Here is a 26,664-nt window from a genome sequence, read left to right on the forward strand (position 1 = left end):
AGGGTTTTTTTTTTTCTGCTACTACCTAATAAGGATCTTTTCTCTTTAGTTTCTAGTGAATTTTTTTTGTTTTTTGTTTTTAAAGAAAGCCTTAAAAAAAATCAAAAAACTATGTGGGGTGTGTGTGTGTATATGTGATGCCATTGTGTGTACGTGTGTGAATGTGTACATGCATGTGCCACAGTGTGTGTGGAGGTCAAAGAATAAGCTTGGATGTGTTTTCACCTCTCATGGGACAGGGTCTCTTATTGTTTGCCTATGTGTGGGCAGGCTAGCTGACCTTCCAGAATCTTCCATAGATTCTATGTCTCGGTTTCCCATCTCCCACAGCAGTCCTGGAGTGCAGGCGTCCTTATTGTTGCACCTGACTTTTTGGCTCTTTTGATTCAGGGTTTCTCTATAGCTTTGGAGCCTGTCCTGGAACTCACTTGGTAGACCAGGCTGGCCTCGAACTCAGAGATCTGACCATCTCTACCTGCCTACTAATTGCTGGGATTAAAGGAGTGCACCACCACTGCTGGGCTACTGCACCTGGCTTTGCGTGGTTCTGAGGAGGATCCACACTCGGGTCCTCACACACTTTACCTACCAACTGTCTCCTTAATCCCTTTCCCACCGTCCCACCTTTTTTTTTTTTTTTTTTTTTAATAAGCCTTTGCCTGCACTTCTGTTTGTGGTTTGAATGTTGGTTTCCTCTCAAAATCCTTCTACTGGAGCTTAATCCCACGGCAGTATTAGTAACACATGAAGCCTTTGGGAGGCCATTAAGTTGTGACTAAAACTAATGCTTTAGGGTGGAACTGAGGAATTCATTTGCTTGGTCTACCAAGTGAAGAGCCAGAAGCACTCTCCATGAGGACCCGCCTCTCACCAGACACCGAGTTTCAGGGAGGCCTGAACCTGGGCTTTGTAGGGCTGACTGTAAGCAGTGAGTTCATGTAGGACCAGCTGAAGGCACTTGTTTTGTCAGTGCAAATTGACTGAGCGAGCTCCCCGAAGTCTCCTGCTCTGTCCAGCATCCTCTGCATTCTTGGGGCTTTTTACTCATCCCCTCGAAGTCATTCACACAGCCCAATTTCAAAGTTACTCTCAAATTTTGGGTTTTATTATAGCATCTCTCCTGATCTGGGCACCAAAATCTGTTACCTATCTATTGATAAAGAACTTCAAGCTGGGCAGTGGTGGCGCACACCTTTAATCCCAGCATTTGGGAGGCAGAGGCAAATGGTTCTCTGAGTTTGAGGCCAACCTGGACTGTGAGTTCCAAGACAGCCAGGACTACATGGAGAAGCCCTGTCTCAAAAACAACAAAAAGAACGCCTCCTTTTCTATTGCTGTGCTTAGACACCCTGATTCAAGCAATCCAGGGGAGAAACGGTTTCTCTTAGTTAACAGTTCCAGAAAGAATAGAGAGTATCATGGCAAGGTAGGCATGGCAGCAGGATGTCACATGGTAGTGGCAGTCCCAAAGGAAAGAGAGAACAGGAAGTGAGACCAGGGCATAAAATCTCAATGGTAGTCTGGTGTGGTGGTACACGCCTATAATTCTATGCAGATCTCTGCAAGTTCCAGGTCATCCAGGGTTACATAGTGAGCACCTGCGTGAGACAGACAGGCCGACAATCTCAGAGCCTACTCCCAGAGACACACTTTTTCAGCAAAGCTCCTCTTCTGAAGTGTTTCTGGATAGGGATCAGTGTTCAAGCATATGAGCCCATGGGGGACGGTTCACACTCACACCTAACAAATTACCCCAACTAGTGCCTTAAATCAAAAAACATTTGCCTTAGTTTCTGTGAGTTAAGAATTCTGTAGGAGTTTACCTGATGGTTCTGGACCAAAGGCTATTGTCACAAAACTGAAATACAGGTGTTTGACTGGGCCTGCAGTAGTTCAAAGGCTTGAACTGACTTGGGCGTCTGCAACTGTGTTCGCTCATCTGACTGACGAAAAACCTCTGTTCTGCACAGCTGCTGGCTATGGCAGCAGCTTCTTACTTCGTGGGCTCCTCAGAGGATTGTTCTGTGGGGGGCAGCTGTGATGGGGCAGTGAGCTTTCTGTCCCTGTGACTGATCCCAGAGAGAGAGAGAAGGGAGAGATATACATAGAGAGACAGATACTCACTCACTCACTCACTCACTCACTCACTCACTCACTCACTCACTCACTCACTCACACACACAGAGACACACAGAGACAGACAGACAGACAGAGGACATTACAAAATCCTGAAACCTGCCCAGAAATGCAGCATGATGTCCATTGTCATCTGTCCATCAGAAATGGGAAACAGTTCCTTCTTCCATGAAGGAAAGGTCTAAAGAAGTTTATGAATTGGTTTCAAACTCACCCCAAAGATTATACCATCTTCCTACGTAAAAACCCTTCTGTGGCCCCCAGTAATGCACAGAACAAAATGTTTTTGAAGCACGATCTCATTCTGTAGCTCAAAATGGCCTACAGCTCACAATCCTCCTGCCTTATCCTCCCTGGAATTGCAGACATGCACCACCACGCCCAGCTCAAAACATGAATTCTTCGCTCCAGTTCCCAGCCTTACATGGCCAGCTCCTGGCCATCCATCATGGGGCACCGGTCCATGCTTGCCTCTTTGCTCACTGCATTAACCACTTTGGCCTTACTTCATTCCTTGACAGGACAGGCTCATCCCCAAAGCCTTTCACCCCTCAGTTTCTGTTCTTTGAAATACATTATCCCCTGGGGCTGCCAGCCTGCTCCTGCTGCTATCAATTTGTTCTCAGGCTGAAGTACAGCTTCCTCAGAGAAGAAAGAGCAGCCAATCTCAGGTGGCGTCATGGGTACAATATCATATTGTTATATTTTGCATAGCACATTAAAATTATTTAACTATTTACAGGATTACTGTATTTCTCCATTTGGTAGCACAGACTTTTCTTTATCATTCATGGATGTTTTCTCATTGCTTCACCCAGTAAATATATTTTGTGATTGAATTGTTATTCTACACTGCTGCAAACATTGGAGGTAAGACTTATGTCTCAGTCACTCGTGAATCCTGTTTAGTCACTATTTCATTGCAGTGAGGGACACCATGACCAAGGTAACTCTTCTAACGGAAAACATTTAACTGGGACCGACCGGACCTGCTTACAGGGTCAGAGCGTCAGTCCATCATCATTGAGGCAGGAAGCAGACTGGCGTGGCTCTGAAGCAGTAGCTGAGAGTTTTACCTCATGACCCATAGGCAGCAGGCAGAAAGAGAAAGACACTGGGCCTCACACGGACTTTTGAAGCCTCAAAACTCACCTCCTTACCTCGCCCCCAATAAGGCCACACTTTATAATCCTTTGAAACGGTTTATCAACTGGGGCTAAGCCTGCAAATATATGAGCCTATGGAGGGGCGTTCTCATTCAAACCACCACCCGTTGTAAAGGCTTGACATCTACTAGATATTAAACATTTGTTGGAAAATAATATCGTGGATGAAAATGTTTAGTGGCAGGGCTCTGGAGAGATACGTGGTGGATAAAGAGCCTGCACCACCAGCATAAGGGTTTGGGCTTGGATCCCAGGACCTAGTTAAAACCTGAACGTAGTGATGCACATCCAGCCTGGTGCTGAGAAGGAGGATGGAGATGGTAGTCCAAGAAAGACCAGTTTCTTTCCAAATGACTAGCAAACTCCATGAGGAGACTGTTCGGTGCCCATCTTCCTCTTGAAGTAATTGGTGCTGCCAGGAGGAGATGTGTCACATGTCATGAAAAGTCCTAACTTCTTAAAACATTTTCAATGCCATATTCTGAAAATCTCTGAAAGATTTGAAGAATACCTATCTAACTGAAATATATCTCTTTATATCTAGAAAACCTAACTAACATACATGACTAGAAGCTTCACTATTATAGATAATTATCTATTAACCTGTATTTCTTAATTATACATTACATTTTTAAATGAGCCGCACAAACACAATTCCTTAAACAAGAGCAGAAATATATATATATACATTTAAGATCAATTTATATACCCAAAAGTGGTATTACTGGGTCTTTGTTTCCTAATTTTTTGAGAAATCTTCACACTGACATCCAAAGGGGTTGTACCAACTTGCACTCCCACCAGCAATGCAGAAGTGTTCCCTTTTCCCCACACCTCTCCAGCATAAGTTGTCATTGATGTTTTTGATCTTGGCCATTCTTACAGGTGTAAGATGGAATCTCAGAGTTGTAAAACCTTCCTTTTTTAAAGTATCATCGCATGATTCTGGGGACTGAGCCAAGGGCCTCCATGTGCTAGGCAGATCCTCTGCTGCTCAGCTACACCTGCAATGAGCGGGTACCATTTTGTATACCCAGCTACTTTGTGAGCAGTGGAATGGATGTGGTGAGAGGTGACACCCTTATTGGGTGGAACCGAGGAGGAAACGTCTGTGAGTGTTGTGACCTGTGATTTGTTCCCAACTCTTCTCATGGCTCTAAGATTTGTTTAATGGTCTGGAGAGCATCTGGAAGTGTATGTCCCAGATAACCGCCATCAGGTGAACTCACAATTAAAGAAGCATTGTCCTGAGAAATGATGCATGGTGCTTTTCTGACTGGCCCCTGGGTTACAATATCTAAAGCTACTGATTTAGTATTTTGGCTTAGTCTGATATGCTGGGTTTAATTTTCTTGACCCTTGTGATATTTTTTTTAAATATTGAGATAAAATTTTAAAAGTTGCTTCTTTTTTATTTTTAGATTACCACACTTATTAACCATAAAGATAATATAAAAAAATCTGATAAAACTTTGCAAGCAATTCAGCGTGTGGGACAAGCTGTCAACTTGGCAGTTGGAAGATTTGTTAAAGTAGGGGAAGCCATAGCTAATGAAAACTGGGATTTGAAAGAAGAAATTAATATTGCCTGCATTGAGGCTAAACAAGCAGGTACGTGAATGTTTATCTACTTTTTGTTTGTTTATTTGCTTTTTTTTTTTTTTTTTTTTGAGAAAAGGTCTCACCATGTAACCCTTGCTGACCTGGAACTTTCTATGTAGACCCAACTGGCTTTGAATTTATAGAAGTCTACCTGCCTCTGCCTCCCCAGTGCTGGGATTAAATCCATGTGCTACCATACTGTCTTAGTTAGGGTTTCCTATTGCTGTGAAGAGACACCATGACCACAGCAACTCTTTATAAAGGAAACATTCAGCTGGGATGGTGGCTTATAGTTTCTGATGTTCAGTCCATTGCCATCATGGTGGGGAGCATGGCGGCATGCAGGCAGATATATTGCTGCAGGGATACCCGAGAGTTCCACATCCAGGCAATAGGAAGTGACTGAAACACTGGCAATATGATGAGCATAGGAATCCTCAGAGTCAGTCCCCACAGTGACACACTTCCTCCAACAAGGCCATATCCACTCCGACAAAGCCACGGCTCCTAATAGTGCCACTTCGTATGAGATTATGGGGGCCAGTTACATTCAAACTAGCACGTACACCCTGCTCATTTCCTTCTTGAGGCAGGTCTTACTGCATAGCCCAGGCTACCCTCAAACACAGCGGGAGTCCTCCTGCCCTGGTCTCCCAAGTGCTAGTATGCATTGCCATACCCAACTGCGAATACTTACTTCAGAGTCTATTGATTCCACTTTCATTGTTCTGGATATTATGCCAGATATTTTATCTATTTATTTTGAGGCAGTCTCACTATGTTCCGGGTTGTTCTGGAACTCACTGCATAAACCAGGTTTTCCTTTATCTTGAAGTGATTCTCCTGCCTCTGGATTCAAGTGTGAGGATTACAGCTGTGTGTGCTACTACACCCAGAAAAATTTAAGAATTTGCTTGTTTTCTATTGTGCTGGGGCTCAGACCCTGGCCTGTTCTCATGCTAATCAAGCTATCCCCAAGCTACATCCCCGACAAAACACTTCAGTTTTGCATTAATTTAATATGGCCCAGAATATTAATGACTTGAGTTGGCTTTTAGGAATGTTGGGGCTCTCTTGATTCCAATACTAAGCCTGAAACATAGGAGAGGATAGTGGCGTGCCAAGCTGACCACTGACCACTGAGGTGGGCACAGGCCGAAGAGAGGTTGAGACAGGGTTAAGAAAGGATTCTGAAGGGAGATTTCATATGAAGAATTTACAGTCAAAACAACCTAACACAGAGAGTGTGATGGGGTTACAGAGAGCAGGGAGGGTACACAGCACACTTGGTGCTATGGCCGACCAGGCAGAACGAGGATGCTAACTAGAGGAACAGACTCTGGGGCTTCTAACCATTTGCTGGTTTAGGGAGCAGCTTTATGTGGGAAGCAGAGGAAAAGGCCTTACCCTATTTGTAGTTTATATGTTTTCCATTATAAAAATGGGTTTGAATTGGTTCATAATAAAAGACATGGTAAATTAATCTATTAAAATAAGAAGAAAAAACATAACAGAATCTCTGGCAAGAACAATTATTTAATTAAGCATGAAATTTATCTTTATACTTCCTGGAAAGCAAGACAAAACTGTGAGAAACAGAGGGTTATATAATCCTCATTGTTTGCTGAGAGGAAACAAAGCAGTCTGTAAGAGGAGAGTCCTATTTTCCTGGCACCGCATTGCTCCATGGGCACTTACACCGCACCTGACAGTACAGTGGACAATGCGGAGAGAGCAAGAGGGGCAGGGGCAGAGCAAGAGGGGCAGGGGCGACCCTTTCAGGGAAAGAGCTGCACGAGGCCCTGTGTGGCCTTAGCTTTGCCATCCTGTTCTCAGTCTGAGCTGACAGCCCCAGCTGAGGACCCGGCAAGTCCCTCAGGTGGCCCGGGCCACACACACCATCTCTTTTAAGCTGACAGAAGTGCCCCTTCATCCCTGAGAAACCCTCCCCCAACCGTGAGCTTCTTGAAGTTATATAATAGGGAATCTTCGCCCTCGAGACAGGATGAAGACTGAAGGCTTTCTGGCTCCATCAGTCCTTATGGTCATCTTCTCCTGGGCAGGTTGTGTACACTCGATGCAGGAGTCTGAAGCAATGATTAAAACTTAGAGCTTCAGGGTTGATTGTGGGATGTCCCTCTGGATGCTGTGAATATGCTTTATTACCATTGGTTAATAAAGAAGCTGTTTCTGCCAATGGCTTAGCAGAGTAAAGTCAGGCGGGAACTCCGAACAGATATAGAGAGAGTAGGTGGAGTCAGGTGTTTATATGTGTAGCAGTATCGTCACATGATGTGCATTTGGTGCAAATAAGTGTTCAGCCAATTTTAAGTCATCTATTGCATTTTATTCTTTCTCTCAGTTGCGTTCCTGCGTTGTTTTTACTTGACTACCTGTCAGGATTTATATTTTCTATGGCAGTTGAGTAAATATTTTTCTTAGAGTGTTCACTCTAAGGGACTATATTAGCTCATTACTTATAGTAAATTAGAAATGACAACCACGAAACTGTAAGCTTTGCGCCTTTGTTGGGAATTCTTGGCAGTCTGCACTTGGAAGAGCTATGACGGGAAGAAGACACTTGACCCTGTTCTACAGTGCACTGGGGTTACTGCCCACTTACCAATTTGTCGAATGCCCAGGGTTCAGTCAGAAAAGGAATGGTTAAACAATGCCACCTGCAAAGGTCTCTGTGAAGTGCCTTTGGTGGCTCAGAGTGGCAGGAAAAAAGGGACATTTTCCAGAGGAACAAAGCAAACATCTTTTCTTTCAGCTACTGCTGCTAGAACATGAACTCACCGTTTCCTCTGCTCCCTCCTCCACAATAAAGGTTAGTTCTGAGTGTTTGTCCTCTGCAGGTTTTGCCATAAAAGCTTGGTGACACAACAATTTCCATTGCTGTGCAGAAAGTTACCCTCCATGCACAGCGTCTCAGACCCGAGGCAGGAAGTGGCTTCCCTGGGCGATCCTGGGGCAGCACATCTTAGGACGCTGGGTGGAGGCCTCTGTCGGGCCTCAGTTATCTGAAGGCTTCACTGAACTGGAGATGTGTTTTGCAAGCTCCCGATGGTGCTGGCAGGATTCACTTCCTGGTCACCATGTGGATCTTTTTGTAGTAAGGCTGTAACCTGGTACTTGGTTTCCCTCATAGAGACAGAAAATAAGATGATGGTCTCAGTTTTTAAAAATTCATGTGCGTGCCTGTATGTGTGTGTCTGTGTCCATGCACATGCCACAGTGCGTGTGTAGAGGTTGGGAGGACAACTCTTGGGAGTCAGTGTTCTTTATCATGGTTCTAGAGACTGAAGTCAGGGCGTCCGGCATCGGGCTTGCCTGGTGACTGCTGTTGCCCACAGCCGACTCACTGGCTTGGCCAGAGAGGATTTGATTGCTTAATTTCAGAAGTTGCATACCTCCTCTTCTGCCCCCCCCAGCATGAGGACAGTGTGGGAGGGGACACTGAGCGGATATGGGTACCAGCAGGGAGAGCTCTTGGAGGCTGGCTACCATAGACTTTGAGTTAGTTATCCACTCCTAGGGGCCTGTGTTTTGTGTACACTCATATTGTTTTAAATTTCTGTCCTCTGAAACGAAATTTGTATTTCCTTCCCGAGTCTTTTTGACTATCTTTAAATCATTTGGTTTATAATTTTGATTTTTTTCTTTCTTTCCTTCTTATCTTTGGTCAGCTACTAGGTTTATACTTTCTTTCCTTGCTGTCTCCCAAACCATTTTCTTCTTTAGTCTAGGGCTGCCATCTGTGGAGTCCTCTCCCATACATTAACAACCGCCCTGCTTTATGTCTCTTTTCCAGTCTGTTCGACACTTTCCCAGCAACTGCCATTCTGTTTTGTATCCTGTGGTTTGGCCATAAAGATTTTAATATTTTTTACTTAGGATTTTTTATGTTACTGGCCAAGACATTATTGCATGTATATATAAAATTAGCAATAGACCTTTTGTGAGAAACTCAGTCATTAGATGTACATTTTTTAAAACATCAAAATTTATCTTAAAATTATTTTTAAAATCTTGTTAACTGTAAGAGTGAGGGGTTTTAGAGAATCACATTGTATTAATGACTTTTCTACTGCTGTGATAAAACACCATGACCAAGGTGTGGTGGTTTGATAATTGCCCCATAGTCTCTTATGGGGTGACACTGTTAGGAGGTATGGCTTTGTTGGAGTGGGTATGGTCTTGTTGGAGGAAGTGAGTCACTGTGGGCATGGGCTTTGAGGATTCCTATGCTCAGGATACCCCCCAGGTCTCAGTCGACTTCCTGTTGCCAGCAAGATGTAGAACTCTCAGGTATTCCTGCAACACCATGTCTGCCTGCATGCCCCCATGTTCCCCACCATGATGGCAATGGATGTTCCTCCAAACCCCGAGCTTCTTCAGATAGTGGTGATGATAGTACTGCCCCCTTCCTCACCTCCTCTGTGGGCCTCACCTAGGCCTGGGCCCCTGGGTCCTGCTCACAGCTCTAGACTTTTCTTTTGTCTTGCAGATCAGCTTTTAGATTGTGTGGTCAGCCAAATTACTAGAAAGACAAATTTGTATCTTTCTGACCAGGTCAACGTTTGTCCTGAAGAGCGTACTAGCCGGTTGTGGTGTCAATACAATGGAAGGATTTGCTGAAGGAGACAGAGGCAGGAGGATCATGAGTTCGAGGCCAGCCTAGGCTACACATTTAAGAGAAACCATGTCTCCAAAACAAAACAATAATAAAAAAGAGTGTACTGTTTTTTGTTTTTTGGTTTTTTATTCTAGGAAGCGTCATAGGAACTATCTAAAGTAGGGATGGTTCCTGTACCTGAAGTGCCCATGCATGCTGCAGTCAAGATGAGAGAAAAGTCTGTCTTCTTGTTTAAGTGTTTTGTTCCCAACATAGTGTTCCCTCTTTCCTGTTAGGAGAGACAATTGCAGCACTCACAGATGTGACCAGATTGAATCACCTGGAATCAGACGGCCAGATCCCAATTTTGGCAGACAAAGCAGGAGTTGTGCAGGCCGCGAGGCTGCTGCTCTCCTCAGTGGCGAAGGTGTTGCTGCTGGCAGACCGAGTAGTCATCAAGCAGATAGTGACATCAAGAAACAAGGTACTCACTTGTGGCTGTACTTGTGTCGCTGGGTGGCTCAGCTTCCTTGTTGAGGTGGGATCCAGATAATTTGACTATTCTTATTAATTAATTATTTATAGCACCATTGCCCAGAGTTGAAAATCGTGTGTTTCCTACACCTACTATTTCTAATTTACTGAGCTTAAACATTTATTTATTTCTATTTTAAAAATCAGTGTTTTATTTATATGATTGTTAGCCTGTGTCTAAGTCTGTGTACCATGTGCATGCCTGGTGCTCACAGAGGCCAGAAGAGGGCTTCAGATCCTTTGAAACTGGACTTGCAGATGGTTGTGAGCTGACATGTGGTTGCTGGGAACTGAACCTGAATTCTCTGGAAGAATAGTCAGTGTTCTTAACCACTGAGCCCTCCCTCCAGCCTCAGGCCTAAACTTTTAAATGCAAACAATGTTTCATATTTAACATCAACAACACAACAAAAATTTGTTGCGGTTTTACTTCCAGAAGCCTTAAATGTGTGCAGTTTGGGAAGGAAAGCTAAGCTGATATCCATGCAGTAGAGACCTAGTTAACAAATATCCCGAATACTTCAGTCCTTTTGTTCAATCAGAGAGTAATTTATAAGGTAAACAAGTGTAAATCACTGGCGATTGCCCAGTTGGTAGAATGCTTGCTTAGAGTGCACTAAGCCCTTGTGCCAATCCTGAGCACCATATAATAAAATGGGGTGTGGTGATACACACCTGTAATACACTACACTGTGTATTACACTACACTGGGGAAGAAACTGAGGCAGGAATATCAGGAGGTCAAGGCCAACCTCAGCTACCTATAAGTTTGAGACCTGCCTGGGCTACAAGAGATCCTGTCTAAATAAAATAAAATAAAATAATCTGAAACTATAATTATCCACAGATATAAAGTTTCTATATGTAGAGCCCTTAAATATTTCTAAAGAATGCAAAACTTGAAGAATGGACTTAAACGCTTGCTGTTCTATAGACAGTAGCCCTGCCCCTGAGCACTGGGAACCAAGCGCCCTGCTTTCTGTTGGTACTCCCCTAGATGAGGTGGAGGATAATCAAATAGGCCAGGGAGGAGATGCATCCTCTCTGTAGGATCTGAGGGTGGCCCTGCTGGCCCCACCCCATCCCCCAGGTATGTTGAGTAAACTAAAAAGTGAAGGGTTACAGAGAAAAAGAAATCAGAGAAAGTGGCGGACAAAGGGACGACTTTCCTGTCTTTCTGAGATGCAGGCTGTGATCAGTATGTTGTCTTCCTTATCTATGGAGCTGCGTGTGTTTCCTGAGCCGCCAGGGCAGGTTAGCAGGCCAAATGTCCTCCGTAGCCTCATTAAAAATGAACAAGAGCAGGATATCTGTGTTTTTCTAACCTATCTTGCTCTGGCCGAAATTTAGTAGTTATTTTAGAAAAAAAAAATATATCAGAAAATCTGTTTCCATTTGTTTACCGTTTCTCTCATGTCAGGGGAACAGTGTTTATTTTCTGCTGGTTGTTCTATGCACAGATCATATTCTCCCCTTCCCCCCACACTGCCCGAAGCCTCTTGGCAGCTGATCTGTTCTCCACAACACAACAGCTCCTGACTGATCTAAACTGGTTTTCAACTGTGAATTTCTAACCCTCCACTCTGTAGATTACCTCCCTTCCATTTTCTTCCAGAACTGGGGTTCCACTAATCCTGGTTCAGTGCTTTGTCTTTTCAGAATTCCTTGCCCCAGTGCAGTCCCTAAACCGAGAGGTTTTGCTGGTTCTGTGCCGGGCCTGTCCTTTGCTTTTCACCTGCAGATGCTTTTTAACTCCCTAAGCCCCCATTTAGTCATTATTTTCTTCCTTTGAAGTCAATAACATAAATAAATCCACATCTTCTTATCCTAAAACCAAGTCAATTCCCTAAGTGGTTCTAACCATTGAACCAGCTTTTATGTCTTAGAGGCCCTTCTCTGGTGTGTGTGTGTGTGTGTATTTGTGTGTGCGCGTGCACCCATATGTCTATGTGTGTGTGCATGCATGTGTGTGTACATGCATGCGTGTGTGTGTGTGTGTGTGTGTGTGTGTGTGTGTTTCTTTTTTTCTCAACTCTCCCATGGAATTTAGGGCCTCCCTTGTTTCCCTTTGCTCCATTCAGCTCTGGAAGTCCTGGTCTGATCTTGTTTCTCTCCCACCAATAACATAATTTCTGTCTTGCAGGTCCTTGCCACCATGGAGAGACTAGAGAAAGTGAGCAGCTTTCAGGAGTTTGTCCAGATCTTCAGCCAGTTTGGAAATGAGATGGTGGAGTTTGCACATCTGACCGGAGACAGACAAAATGTATGTACTTAGCACATTGAAGTCTTTACATAAATGCATACCTTTTACTTTGGATGGAAATGTGATCTTTTTAATCCCTTGAATTGACTTCTTTGTTCACTAAATCTAAGATCTTAGTCTTAAAACCCTGTCTAAGTAATCCAGGGTATGTGGTAGGTTGATGTGTCTTTTTCTTTACATATATGGCCATTAATAATGCCTGCACTGGGAACGGTCTGGCAGTGTGGAATGTCCAGCTTTCCCTTCCATGAAGGGTTCCATTTGACTCTTCTGCCAGCGCTCAGGCAGACAGAATGAATTGGTATGTGTAATTGTAGAATATTCTCTGCATATTTGTTTCCTTGCTATTCTAGATTACTGTTAAGAACACATGCCTTGTTCTATTTGCACTGGCTGTATTATGGCAGGTGTTTGATACACATGATTGCATTTCTGTTCAGAGCATCCACAAACTGGGCATTGTTATTAGTGTTTTATGTAAGGGAACCAAAGCCGAGACGAAGGGAGTTTTCTAAGATCACTCTGCAAATGGATGGCATTTGTTATATCTGTTCCCAAAGCCTGTCATCCTTCAGCTGCGGCTTGGAGTCTTCTTTGGGACCTGATCCCCAACTCAGACCAGCGTTTCTAAGTTTAGGGGGGTAGAAGATTACGGTATGTCAGGACAGGCTCTTTCTGGTTGGGATGTTTGCTTATGAATCCATTTTGTCAGCAGACCTGACCTGTGGTACTGAGATCTGGGCCTCTTCCCTCAGGCCCCTCCTTCAGTTTTAGATGTGAGCTTTCTTGGTTGCAGCTGCAGCTGGGAGGTGGACATTGGCCTGGACAATGGCAGTCTAGAGAGCAGTATTTGTCGCTGGAAAAAAAAAAAAAACTGAATGCAGAGGTGGCTCACAAGACGGCTGGGTGGGTAAAGGCACTTGCCTGAGTTCAGTCCCCAGGATCCACATGGTGGAAGGAAATAACTGACTTCTGCAAGTTGTCCTCTGACCTCCACACGCGTGCTATGACAATCACAAGCCATGCATGCGTGTGAGCACACACACAGATGCACAGGAGGCACGCAGACACACAGGCATGCTCACTTATGTGCACTTGCACACAAAGTCAACACATAAATGTAATGTGAACTTTGGAAAGCCACCTGTGTAACACCTTGTCTCCTTTTCTGCTCTGCCACCGCTCTTCTTTAAGCTCTTGTTTCATTTCTTTTTCTCTCATCTTCCTTTCCCTCTGCCCTCCCCACACTCTTCCCCTGTGAAGATTATTAGCCCGAGTGTTTTATAACAGCTGATCATCTGACATTGTCTGGATCACTTGGGCGAGTGTGATGTGACTCAGATTCCAAAGCCTGTGAAGCTTTCAGTTGTGTTTCCTGCTGGCCTCATAGTTGGGAAACTTCCATTGTTATTTTGATTTGTCGTTAGAAATTTGGCATGGAACCAGGATGGTGGCTTGGTTCTATAATCCCAGCACTTGGAATTCTAAGGCAGGAGGGTCACCATTAGTCTGAGACCAACCTAGGCTGTTTAGTGACTTCCAGGGGAGCCTGTGCTACATGGCAAGGCCCTGTCTCAAAAATCCAAGAAAAAAATCAAATTGGTCTCTAGAATATTGGTGTAGAGAGGACAGTAAAACTGTGATTAACTCATTTAAACTGTGCACTTCAGCTGATGAATAGCTCTGGCTGGCCTGGAACCCACTGTGTAGACCAGGCTATCTCACATTCGTAGAGATCCTCTGGCCTTTGCTTCCTCAGTGCTGGGATTTAAGTCATGCACCACGTCACCTGGCAGGAGTATCTGTTACATTTGACTCACCATCAGATAGAGGGTGGGAGGCATTCTACCCACTGGAACTTTGGTAAGTGCTATGCCTGGTTCACTTTCTTAGTATTTGTTTCCAGAGTTTGAGCCCTTTCTTTCTTAATTTGGTCAGAATATGCTGACAATAGCCATCAGCTAGCCACCTTCTTCCTGCTCAGCAGATTCTCATTACTTCCTGAGAATGGGAGTATTCTAGGCACGGGGGACATAACAGTAAAGAAGCCTGCCCCATGGAACTTGTGTTTTAAAGGGTGTAGGAGGAGTTGGACGAGCCGGGTGATGGTGGCGCGCGCCTTTAATCCCAGCACTCGGGAGGCAGAGGCAGGAGGATCTCTGTGAGTTCGAGACCAGCCTGGTCTACAGAGCTAGTTCCAGGACAGGCTCCAAAGCCACAGAGAAACCCTGTCTCGAAAAACCAAAAAAAAAAAAAAAAAAAAAAAAAAAAAAACAAAAAAAAAAAACAAAAAAAAAAAAGAAGAGGTGGACGGTAACACAGACATGTGGACTGCAGGTCAGTGACCTCAGAGAGTGAAACTGACTGAAGGGTGTGACTGTTTCCACAAAAGCAGTGATGGTTTAGCAAACATTCTTATCTCCTCTTTAATCCGTATGGAACAGTGTGACAGGCCTTTTGGACATTGTTGTTGTTGAGTGAACGACTTTTCAAAAGATCAGGTTGCTGATATGATCGTAGACTACCCAGTGATTTGATTTCCTCTTTAGGATTTGAAAGATGAAAAGAAAAAGGCCAGAATGGCAGTGGCGAGGGCCGTTCTTGAAAAGGGCACCATGATGCTCCTCACGGCTTCAAAGGTAAGCGCCTCTGTGGTACTCATGTTAGTCAATAATGAGAAAAACCTGAGCAAATATATCAAATGTGGAAATTTCCATTTTTATTTCATTTATTCTTTTCTTATGCAGAGGACTGAACTCAGTCCCTCGTGCCTGCTAAGCATGCATTCCACCACTGAGCCTCACCCCCAGCCTCCCCTATGGCATTTTTGAAGGGATGAAAACTGTAACCAAGTCAAATCTGTTTATCATGAATGCTAACTTTCCTTCCCCAGCTCCTGAATCTGAGCCCACTTTGATTCAGCAGCTGAACAGAAGTCAATGGATCAAGTACTGTGGACAGAGCTAGGCCATATGCATAGTAAAAGCTGCCGAGTCAGGATTGGTTAAGCAGAACGAGTGGAGTATGTGGGGTGAAACCTTCATTGGTTTCTTCCATGAACTTATGGCTTCTTGATGTGGGAGTGTCATATATCAATCTGTTGATTTCATTGGTTAAGTAATAAACACACTACTTGGCCTCATAGCTTAGAACATAGGTGGGTGGAATAAACAGAATAGGATGCTGGGCGGAAGAGGAAGTGAGGTCAGACTCTGCCCTGCTTCCAGAGGGACCGGACAGCCGCCATGCCTGGACAGAGACACCATGATGGACGGAGGCTAGAATCTTCCCGGTAAGCGCACCTTGGGGTGCTTACACACATCATTAGAAATGGGCTAGTCCAGGTGCGAGAATTAGCCTAGAAGAGGCTAGATAGAAATGGGTCAAGCACTTAAATGAATACAGTTTGTGTGTTGTTATTTCGGGCATGAGCTAGCCAAGCGGCTGGGGTGTTGGGGACGCAGCCCCGTCGCCGCTTCATATTTCAACAGCTTCTCCTTTCTATTTCTGCTTTTGTAAAATGATGGGCTAGGAGCGTGTGTTCTCAAGCAGCAATTGGTACAGCTCAGGGATGAGTTGGTAAACATCTCCATGGGAGTTGGTAGAGAATTGCCCTTTCTTCTACGATCATTTACTGATGTGCTAGGATTAGCAAAACCACAAAAGCAGAGAACCTGGTGTAGACCTTGATTGATTTCCATCATGTTTTAGAAGTGAAAGATGCAGCCACAGTCATCTGTCATCTCGTTCAGTGTTCCCCATTCCTTTCTCGTTCCTGCATGTGAGGCAGCGCTTTATAAAACAGTTTTAGTCGTGATAAAGATGTCGGGTCTTCCCATCATTGAAGTCAAGATGAATTTACTGTTGATGTTTGAAGATGCAGCTTTTTTTTTTCTCTCTGGTCGTTCACTTAACCTTGCTGTCGCTTTTTACTCATCCTGCTTCCACACTAGTGAGGAGAGGCAGCTGGGGGAGCCGGGGAGCCAGGAGATTTGGGTAAAGAACCATTTTTATTAGCATGGCATGTTCTCTGTATGATTTTCATGTGCTACGATGCGAGTTATTATTAACCTAAACCCCTCAACTGTTCTGAAGACCTGTCTCAGGCATCCCAGCTGCGACTCGGCCCATAGAAACAAAGAAGGAGTGTTTGGCAGGATGAGAGCGGCCCTGGATAAGGTCATCGACATCGTGACTGAGTGCAGACCAAACGGAGAGACGGACAGCTCATCTGCCAGCCTTTTTACTGTAATTAAAGAACTGAAGGTTAGAGTCAAGAGTCGGTTTTGCTCCTTTTCCTTTGAGAGAGCTTCATTATGTATACTGTTCATATTTGGTGTGATGATTCAGATGGTTCTTCTGGGGCTCGAGAGATGGCTCCTTTCTTGAGAGTGCTTGCTGCTTTCGTAGAGCACCAGTGAGGTTCCCAGCACCCATGCTGGGTGGCTCATGGCTGCACGTGACTAGCTCCAGGGAATCTGATCCACTGCGTTAGCCTCCCTGGGTACCCATACTCATGTGTGTCCCTCCTCACACAAGAGCACCATTCACATAATTTAAAAACTAGAGTGGTTCTTCACAGGAAGCAATATATCTCAGGAGCTGGCGAGCTGGCTCAGCGGTTGACTGCGCGGGCTGCTCTTGCGGAGGACAAGTTCATTTGCTGGCGCCTGCATGACAGCTCGCAGCTGTGTCTAACTCCAGTGCCAGTGGATCTGATGCCCCAATCTGGCCTCCCGGGGCACCAGGCATGCACATGGGGTACATATGTACACACAGGCAAAATCACTCATGCACATTTGAAAAAATAAAATATATTTCGTTACTATAATGCCATTCTGTGGAAATCTAACAGTGAGTGATATGGGCTCAGGATTATGTTGACAGACAACACAGGTGCTTGTTTACAGCCCCAGCAGCCCTGTTGAGCTGTTGGTTTAAGACTTCTACATGGGTAGAGCCTTCTGCAGATGATCACAGTAGCATACAGTCTCTGCTGGGATCCCTGCTCATCCTTGTGTGATAGGGTGCACACATCGAGATTGTATCAATAATAACAATACAGCAATTACAGCTCTCAAAGAAACCCTACTACCATTTTGAGCCCTCCCTCTGCCCATCCAGTCCAACTGCTTTAAATGTGTGTACCCCTGGGGTCCATTCTCTTCTGGGTACTGCCAGGAAGACTGAGCGACAGAGATGGGATGGACTTGCTGCCTCAGGACCGAGCTGAGATTTGACACAGGCAGAGAACTCTATAGCATTGTCTAATGCAGTGCCATTTACTGATGAGAAAGCCGAGGCCCTGGAAGGTTACTAATATGCTAAGGGTTACACACCCGTAATAAGCAGAGCCGAGATGGGCACGGTGTCGTTCTGGCTCACTGCACCTTGGCCTTGTGTGAAGATTGAGGTCTGAACAGGGAGTGAAAAAGCAGTGGAGAGAATTGTTCTCCTTTGCATAAGGAGGACTTCCCAGTGCATCTCCAGGACTCTGTTAGAACCTGTAGCCCATTTTGGGGATACTTAGATGGATTTTCTGTCCCTTTTGCTCTCAGTTGAATATTGAAGCTCTTCGGGAGAATCTTTACTTTGAGTCCAAGGAGAACCTTTGTACTGAATTGGAAGTCATCTTGGAGCGTGTGGAGGACTTCACCGATTCTGCCTACACCAGCCATGAGCACAGGGAACGCATCTTGGAGCTGTCTGCTCAGGCGAGAGCAGAGATGCAGCAGTTCGTTTCGGTGTGGATGCAAGCTGTGAGAACCCTCCCTGTTCATTAGAGCAAATCTTAGGCCATAGCTTTTCGCTTACCGTCAGAGAGGTGTGGAAAGTAACACATACAACAGGACTGTGAGTTTGCTTAATGCAGGACAAGTGTGTCGCATCCCTTTTCTCCATCCCAGTGGGCACAACTATGCTTTCCATACGGCTCACAGCACCTGCCGTGTTCAGGCTGCTGACTCTCTTCTTGGCCAGGCTGGAATCTGTGCCACCATCACCATCTATAGTTGCCCTGTTCTCTCCACTCTTCTGCCAAATTAATTTCTAGAAAACTCCTCAAATGCCTTTTAGTGTGGCGAGCAGAGAAATGAGCGTAGCAGAGGTGAGCAGAGGTGAGTCTGCTGCTGGTGCCGTTCAGATGTGCAGTGTGCTTCGCAGACTGTTTTAAAATGCACGTCGGGGTCTAGATGCAGTGGAGGTCAGGATGGACCTAAGTGGCAGGTGGGGTATCTGTCATTCTCACACAGACTACCGGACCCCATCAGTCCAGGCCTGAGTGGCTGGCATGCTTTCAACACGGGAGGCTGTTCGAGCAGCATGGAACAACACAGGAAGTTTGTCCCAAGTCTCAGCAGTGACTTGCAGAAGCAGGGGTGGAGAGGACAGAGCCAAGGCATGTTCTGGCACCTTTTATTCATTGCCTAAATCTAGGCTAGGTCATAAAGTATTTAATATAGCTCACAGCAAATGGAGGTGGGTAGAGGGTAGAACAGGTCTGGAAATAAGGAGTTTAAGTTGTGGCAGCAAAGAGGAAAAGGCTGTGAAATTTAGAAGAAAGCAGTGGCAGTTGACTCCCTGGTAGCTGCACTGATTTGTATGTAAAGAGCAGAGAAAAATCACAGATTTCTATGTCCTACTGTGATTGTCAACGTGTAAATTAAAGAAATACTTCTACCAGGTCTGGGAGTACACCTCAGGGCCAGAGCACTTGGCCTCAAGAATTTGAGTCGTAACACCACAAAAACAAACAAGAATACTTTTGTTATAGTGTATTAAAATGTACCATAGTTCATAGTGATGGCTGAACTGGAGTACCAGAGTCACGTGACGTGCGTACTTCTCACATTTCAGCAAAGCACAAAGACCAAGAGTGCGGCCGAGGAACTGGAGCTCACCGTTCTGAGGGTCAGCCATAGTCTCAACGAGCTGAGGAAGGAGGTAAGGAGTTTGAGCCGCAGCCTCATGCTGTAGGATATATGTGAAGCGCATGCGCATTAGTGTGTTCCTGTGGCCGCACAGTGCTCGACTTTCTTCTGGTCGTGAGTGTGAAGTCACCACTTATTAACACTGTCCTTCTCAAAGCTCACACATGAACGGGCACAGCCGCCTTTCCACAGTGGCTGGGGACCATTTCTTGTGATTCTTGTGGCTGTCCAGCCACAAGGGTTATTGGTAGGCAAATTGATGATAGCGCTGCCAAATTCTTCCTAGCAACACAGCAATAAATAAGATGAATCACAGACCGCACCGCAAAACAGTGCAGGAACCAGGCACACAAGACTGAACAAGCTTCTGCTTCTGTCTAGAAAAGTTCTAGATGAGGAAGAACTGAGTCTTAATGACAGGAATAGATAGTGGCTTCTTGGGATTAGAAAATTTGAGATATTTACTGCAAAACGGCAAAGGTGGTCTTTGTGGAGCCATGGGGATAGTTGGAATATTCACTGTGGTGGGAGTTCTGGGCTTATGTGTCTGCAAAACTCACCAAACTGTATTTTTAAACTGGGAGCACTTTGTGTGTAAATTATGCCTCACTGAGTTCAGATATTCTTGAGTTCGGGAGATTTCCGTGTTTCAGAATGAAAATGTGCTCACCTGTGTCTGACTTGGGCACTCGGAACGGCCAGTCCTGTGGTCACGGTTCAGCCAGCTTGGCTCATGCTGCCACTCGGCCTTCTGGTGTTGTCCCCGCTGTCTGTGGACACGCTGCGCATTTGTGTGCATTGTTTCTACTGTTCTCTCTCTGTAACACACAGCTGTGTCGCTGCATTCAGCCCCCGGGCCTGCAAAGCCAAAGTACTTGCTGTCCGGCCCTTTGTGAGATGTTCAAGCCCTGGCTTGTTTTCAGTGCAAGAGTCCGAGCGTTCCCTCCAGCGTCGGCATCTCATGTGCCTGTAGGACTTCCTCACAATTCCACAGCACCCCACCCCTGCTAGAACTCCCGTGGACCACAGAATCTCTTCCCTTTGTCTGTGCTGTGGCTGCTGGTACTGGTTCTGCCAGGCTGTGGCACAGGTAGAGAAGACAGGAAGTTGAGGGTGGAAAGCTTTCTGTGACGTGTGACCTTCTTCTGTGCAGTAGTTTGGAACCAGTTTTTGTTGTTTGTTTTTGCAGCTCTGGGAATTGAGCATAATGCATGTTAGGGAAGCGCTCTACCCCTGAGCTATAGCCCAGTGGCAGAGGCCATCACACGGTGGCTTCATACTGTGATAGAGTACACTGACATTCATTCTTTCTTATGAATGCTTTTTGGAGGTTTTCAGAAGATCTGTGTTCCTACACCACAATACTGCAACTCTCAAATTGTTCCCTCCAGACCATCCTCCCCAAACCTCCCCTTGCCCTTATCTCTTCTTTGTTTATTCTTTTGTGCTTTTGAAGCTGGTCCAAGTCTCTGCAGAGTGAAGTTAGGTTCTGGGCATTTGTTTCTGTGCTGTCTATAGGTGATCTTCTTCACACCTTAATCAGACTGACAACTCTATTGAGATTTCCTTTAAACTTCTTACTGAATCTAGAAGGATGTGATTTCACCAACTGATTTCGTCATATTAAGATTTAATTAAATGCTGAAATGCTGAACTGTGAGTGCAGGATAAGCTCCTCTGGCAATGGGATGACTTGCCACATCGACCTTGAGTTCTTTTTTTTTTAATATTTATTTATTTATTATGTATACAATATTCTATCTGTGTGTATGCCTGAAGGCAGAAGAGGGCACCAGACCTCATTACAGATGGTTGTGAGCCACCATGTGGTTGCTGGGAATTGAACTCAGGACCTTTGGAAGAGCAGGCAATGCTCTTAACCGATGAGCCATCTCTCCAGCCCCGACCTTGAGTTCTTGTAAGGATAGAGACCCGACTCGTGGAAAGCTGCCCTTGGACATTGCAGACAGGGACAGGGTATTTATCCTGACTCCTTTCTCTTCTGTTGCTAGTGAGTTGTCCTCAGGATGTTTCTAAGAGCTAGAAGACCTTGGCAAGTCATCACTCAGCCACTGTGGACATTGGCATGGTGTTAGATATTCTCTAAGTCCCTGATGGTTAAACAAGGTCCTTTTAAATTCTTCTAAGACATTTTGTTTATATAGAAAAGTAAATTTTAATGTCCCTCTCGCTGTGATTATTCTGATTATTATTATTATTGGTTGATAAATACAGACAGCTCCCTGCTTATTTTATCCAAAGTCCTCTCATTTGAATTGACATCCAGTTACTTCCATGCAAAAGGAAATTGCTTCTAACAGGATTAATTCAAAGCCAAATTTTTCATAAAATAATGTTTTTATTAAAACTTATATTTTTGGCAAATCCCAAACCACCTCCATCTGCCATATAATTCTCTCTCTCTCTCTCTCTCTCTCTCTCTCTCTCTCTCTCTCTCTCACACACACACACACACACACACACACACAGGATTTTAGTATTTTGGAGTTCATCTGTCCAAAGATACCTAGTATGAGTGAGAGATAAAAATGAAGTCTACCTGCATCAAATACAACTTCAGGACTGTGTTGTCCATTATATGTTGTTCCTGCCCAAACCCAGAGTTCTTGGAGTGTAGAGTTCTGGGGAACAGTTACACACAGAATGTTCCCCCGTGAGGGCAGTCACTGGGTCCTGCTTGTCAGGGGTCCAGTCATGACAGGTGTTTAATAAGATTTTATCTAGGACTGAGTTGGCTAGCTCTCACAGGGTGCTTTTTCAGAAATCTACTGAAATAATTTTTTAATGTTAGAAATTGGACTGAGGGCCTTGGGCACATTAGGGAGCTGCTCTGCCACTAAGCTCTTCACCCCAAGTATTTTTTTCTTTATTCTATACTGGGAATTAAATTCAGGTCTTGATTGAACTGTACTACTAGCCCCCCTAAAAAGTACGTAATGACTATAGACCACTATTAGATCTTCCTTTAGTCATCTGTACACTAGGTTCCTTTTTTTTTGAACATTGAAAATTTTTTAACTATGTCTGAGGGTGTTTGCCTTTATGTGTATTTAGGCACCAGTGTGTACATGTGCTTGCAAAAGAAGAGGGTGTCAGATCTCCTGGGTGTGTTGCCCTGTGGCTCCTGAGAATTGAACCCAGATCCTCTGGGAGAACAGACAGTGCTTTTAGCTGCCAAGCCATCTCTCTAGCCCTAGGACAGTAAACTCGGAATAGTGTTCCACCTCTCACCATCTCTGTCGCTAGTCAAAGCATTGCAATAGGAGAGAGGCTATGTGAGAGAGACCTCGCTGCTAGGAGAATGAAGAAGGGCCCAGGCTTCTCCACCAAGTGGCCAGGGCATCTTCCCCACACAGCAGTGCTGCTGGCTCCAGTGACTCGGCGAACTGATGTCATCTTGCTGGTGTGAGGACTGAGATGCTTCCCAGTACTCCAGCTTCTGTGACCACAGGGGATGTTTCACTGCGAACAGATCAGGTGGAATGCTATGGGTTTCTCTTCTGTAGTTATTGAAGCTCTTCTCAGGTGCTTGGTCACAAACTTTCTTGTCTATTTCCCTGCCCTGATTGTCTTTCACCCTCACCTGCAGCTTCATCATACGGCGATGCAGCTGGCTGCTGACCTGCTAAAATTCCATGCGGATCATGGGGTTTTAAAAGCATTAAAACTCACTGGAGTAGAAGGCAATCTGGAAGCGTTGGCTGAATATGCCTGTAAACTCTCTGAGCAGAAAGAACAGCTTGTTGAGGTGAGTACAGACTCGCTTTTAAAAAAAGCTGTAGTTAGTTCTCAATACAATAGGAAAATTATGAGAAAATATTAACAGATAGGGGTTTTGGCTAGCTTATCCAAGCCTTCTCCTCTCTTCTCTTTGGACTCTGAAAATTGTAACATGTCTATCCTGTTTCTACAATAGTTTGGCCTCTAAATAAAACAATAAAGTATGCTGGAACCGCAAAATACATTTTAAATCCTTTTTTTTGTTCTCTCGGATTAGACTCTGGGGTAGCGCGGTGAAGTAATGCAGTTTCTGTCTGAATCTGGTGAATTTTCAGCAAGAGAGAGGTGAAGTGAGGATGCTGTGACCAGTGCTTACTAAGAGGTCTGGGATCAGGGTTGCGAGACAGTCGTGGGCAGCTCTAAATGGGGTGCAGTAGGTGCAACAGTAAGGGCAGGGCCAGCCCGAGTTAACAGGGGAGGCAGAGCCTGAAGCTCCTCTGAGAAGTCCCTGACAGGCAATAGAGTTTGAACTAGACACACAGTTGGCCCAAGGTGACCCAATCAACATGGAAGGGAAGTCCTTTTATTCCCTTTCCATTGGCCAAATCCAGCTATGGACAACCCAAGGGAGCCTCCCAAGGCAGCAGGCAGGTTTGAGAAGGGAGGGAGTGGATAAGGGAAGACAGGAAAGACACTGTCCCTTCTCTGAACCTCTCCTTCTCTGCCCCAACCCAACACTGTGGGGTGTTGTCACCTGCTACTTGCTGTATAATTCTGGTTCATCTTAATTGATAATCTACTTCTTCTACCCATTAAAAATGTTACCATATATCTGCTAGTTTACAAAAGAAAGAAAAGAAAAAAGGAAAAGAAAAGCGCTTAATCATACATGTATTTGTGCAATCTGTCTGCCATTGTATACAAATACAGTCTTTACATTATCATGTTCCCTGCTCAACAATCTTCACAGGTCAAGAAAGTCCCTGATCCTGGCTTTCTCTCCTTTACTTGCCTACATAGCAGCCTGGCAACCTCTAAGGGACATTCTCAAAGTGACTATATTTCCTTTATTTAATACATTTGGTTCAGCTCTATATAGTAACCAAATGTTTTTACTGTAGAAAAACTAACTTTAGGAAACCTGTTACAAACCTTTTAATGAGTTGAACAAATTTAAAACTTCCCTTTTTAAGTCTCATGATGTTCACTAATTTTCTCTAAAGGAGGTTTTCTGCTTCTTTATAACCAGTCTACTCAATCCATTGCTATCTCAAAGAAAAAAAGTGTGTGAGTCTACTTGATCCTGATAAGATCAGCCCTGAGAGAATGGTCACTTGTGATAATTGACAATTTCACAGCGGGACTCTGGAGGCAGATGCAGCAGATGCATGCACTCTGTTGGACCTTTTAAAGGTTCCCCGTGGTTCTGACATCCCGCGACCACCTTGCTTCGGTCAGATAGGAAGCAGAACAGTATAGTGTTCCCGTTTGCTCCTGCTTTGGCCTTCGGTCAAGCACAAATTCATTCTTAGGTTTGTAAACTTGGTTTTCTTTATCAGAAGGAAGGGTGCGGAAGGTGAGCTGTAGACATGCTTTCTTGCAGACGTGTCGATTGCTGCGGCATGTGTCTGGCACGGAACCCCTTGAAATAACCTGCATACATGCTGAAGAGACATTTCTGGTGACTGGCCAACAGGTATGGAAATGGCAGGTTACTCTTTCTCTTCGAGTGCTGACTGTGTAACTGCTTGTGGGGTGGCGAGCAGGAAGGTCTGCAGGAGAGAAACAAGGACACTGGGGTTTGTCGGTAATGTACCGGAACGTGCTGCCATTCCACCGGATCACATTCTCTGCCAAACGGGAACTTGGCTCACATAACTGAAATGCTAGATTGTATCTATTTTAAATGAAGCTGTTTGTGGTGCAGGTCCCTATCAGACTTACAAAGAAAGGTATCTGTTGTTGGTTGTTTTTTACTCTTCTGGAGCCCACCTCCCAGTTCTCAAATAAATACACGAGACTTATTCTTACTAATGAATGCCCAGCCTTAGTTTGGCTTGTTTCTAGTGAGCTTTTCTAATTTAAATCATCCTGTTTCTTTTTAACTACGTTTTGACTCTGGGCTTTTTACCTTGCTTTATTCTATATATCTTTCTTTCCTTCTTACTCTGTGACTGGCTGTGTGGCTGTCCCCTGGTGTCCTCTTCTCCTTTTCTTTCTCCTCCCCCTTTTCTTGAGCCTAGTTTTCTCCTCCAATTTATTCTCTCTGCCTGGCAACCCCACTTATCCCTCTTTTCTGCTTAGCTATTGGCCATTCAGCTCTTTATTAGACCAATCGGGTGTTTTAGGCAGGCAAAGAAACACAGCTTCACAGAGTTAAACAAATGCAACATAAAAGAATGCAGCTTATCTTTGCATCATTAAACAAATATTCCACAGCATAAATGAATGTAACACAATTTTTTAAGCATAATACATCTTAAAATAATATTCCACAACGGAAATCAGGATGTAACAAGCCACAAAAGTACATTTCAGTTTAATAATTCCTAAGGACATTGATTGTAATTGAACAAATCAGGGCCAACTAGATGGCTCAGTAGTTAAAGGCACCTGTCTGCTGAGGACCACACAGACAGAATCAACCCTGCGGACTGTCCTCTGACCTCCACATACACATCACCATGTGCACGCACACATAAAATTAATAAGTTAAAAATATATAAACAAAACCAAACCAGTGTTTGCCTCAGTGGTAGTCTAAAACAAGAGTCCATTGGATGCAGAATAACTATCTCAAGGAAGGCGGATGACACATCATGCCTACTCTACATCATTAGACTCATAGCCAGGATCAGCCACGTCACAAGTCGGCAGTAAAGGACGGGGAGTTTAGAGATTGCACCCGTGTTTCTGGTGCCCCTTTAGATTATTTCTGCTGCTGAAACATTGACGCTGCATCCGTCCAGCAAAATCGCGAAGGAAAATCTGGACGTATTTTGTGAGGCGTGGGAATCTCAGATTAGCGACTTGGCCACGCTACTACGAGAGATCAATGACGTGTTTGAAGGAAGACGAGGTGAGACACTGTTCACTGTTTTTGAAATATTCAATACTGTTGTTGAAATATTTCAGCTTTTATTTATGTATTATTTTAGTGTAACTTAGTGTTTTGTTTTTAATGATAAGCCGTGGGTATAAAAATTATCATGTTATTGTTTTTTAAAGATTTATTTATTTGTTATCTGTATAGTGTTCTGCCTGCATGTGTGTCTGCAGGTCAATAGAAGGCACCAGATCTCATTACGGATGGTTGTGAGCCACCATGTCGTTGCTGGTCTACAGAGTCAACTTCAGGACAACCAGAACTACATAGAGAAACCCTGTCCCAAACAAACAAACGAACAAACCAAACCAAGACTAAATCGTCCATTGTAAACTGATCTGCAAGCCAGAAAGATGGCAGACAGGGCCGGTGAAGTGGACAATGCAGATTGCAATGTCCTCTCTTTCCTGTTGTCCACTTCATGCTGCATGCCATTTCACAGCCCCCACACCTGTGTGCTTTAGTTCATTCTTCTGTCCTGTTCACTGGGATTGTCCCATCCCCGAGCGAGCACACAGTATGAGGTTAGCTGGAGATGATGTGATTTGGTATGTGGAGATGCTGGTCCT

At 44.6% G+C, this 26,664-nt stretch overlaps 1 protein-coding gene across 2 annotated transcripts in view; it reads left to right on the forward strand.

Annotated features, from left to right (window-relative positions):
• Ctnnal1 (catenin alpha like 1) overlaps positions 1-26,664 on the forward strand; it is a 47,855-nt gene that overhangs the window by 10,200 nt on the left and 10,991 nt on the right. The window contains exons 2-11 of one of the 2 annotated variants that reach the window (XM_050164252.1): positions 4,724-4,913; positions 9,819-10,006; positions 12,200-12,319; positions 14,869-14,958; positions 16,415-16,585; positions 17,878-18,078; positions 19,175-19,261; positions 22,859-23,017; positions 24,593-24,685; positions 25,918-26,068. In XM_050164252.1, coding sequence (XP_050020209.1) covers positions 4,724-4,913; positions 9,819-10,006; positions 12,200-12,319; positions 14,869-14,958; positions 16,415-16,585; positions 17,878-18,078; positions 19,175-19,261; positions 22,859-23,017; positions 24,593-24,685; positions 25,918-26,068 — 1,450 coding nt within the window. The remainder of the gene's footprint in view (positions 1-4,723; positions 4,914-9,818; positions 10,007-12,199; positions 12,320-14,868; positions 14,959-16,414; positions 16,586-17,877; positions 18,079-19,174; positions 19,262-22,858; positions 23,018-24,592; positions 24,686-25,917; positions 26,069-26,664) is intronic. The other variant, XM_050164258.1, reaches the window with a different exon arrangement.

Source organism: Alexandromys fortis, unplaced genomic scaffold (genome assembly GCF_014885135.2).
Source record: "Alexandromys fortis isolate MF-2015 unplaced genomic scaffold, M_Fortis_MF-2015_v1.1 scaffold_18, whole genome shotgun sequence".
NCBI classification, from domain to species: domain Eukaryota; kingdom Metazoa; phylum Chordata; class Mammalia; order Rodentia; family Cricetidae; genus Alexandromys; species Alexandromys fortis.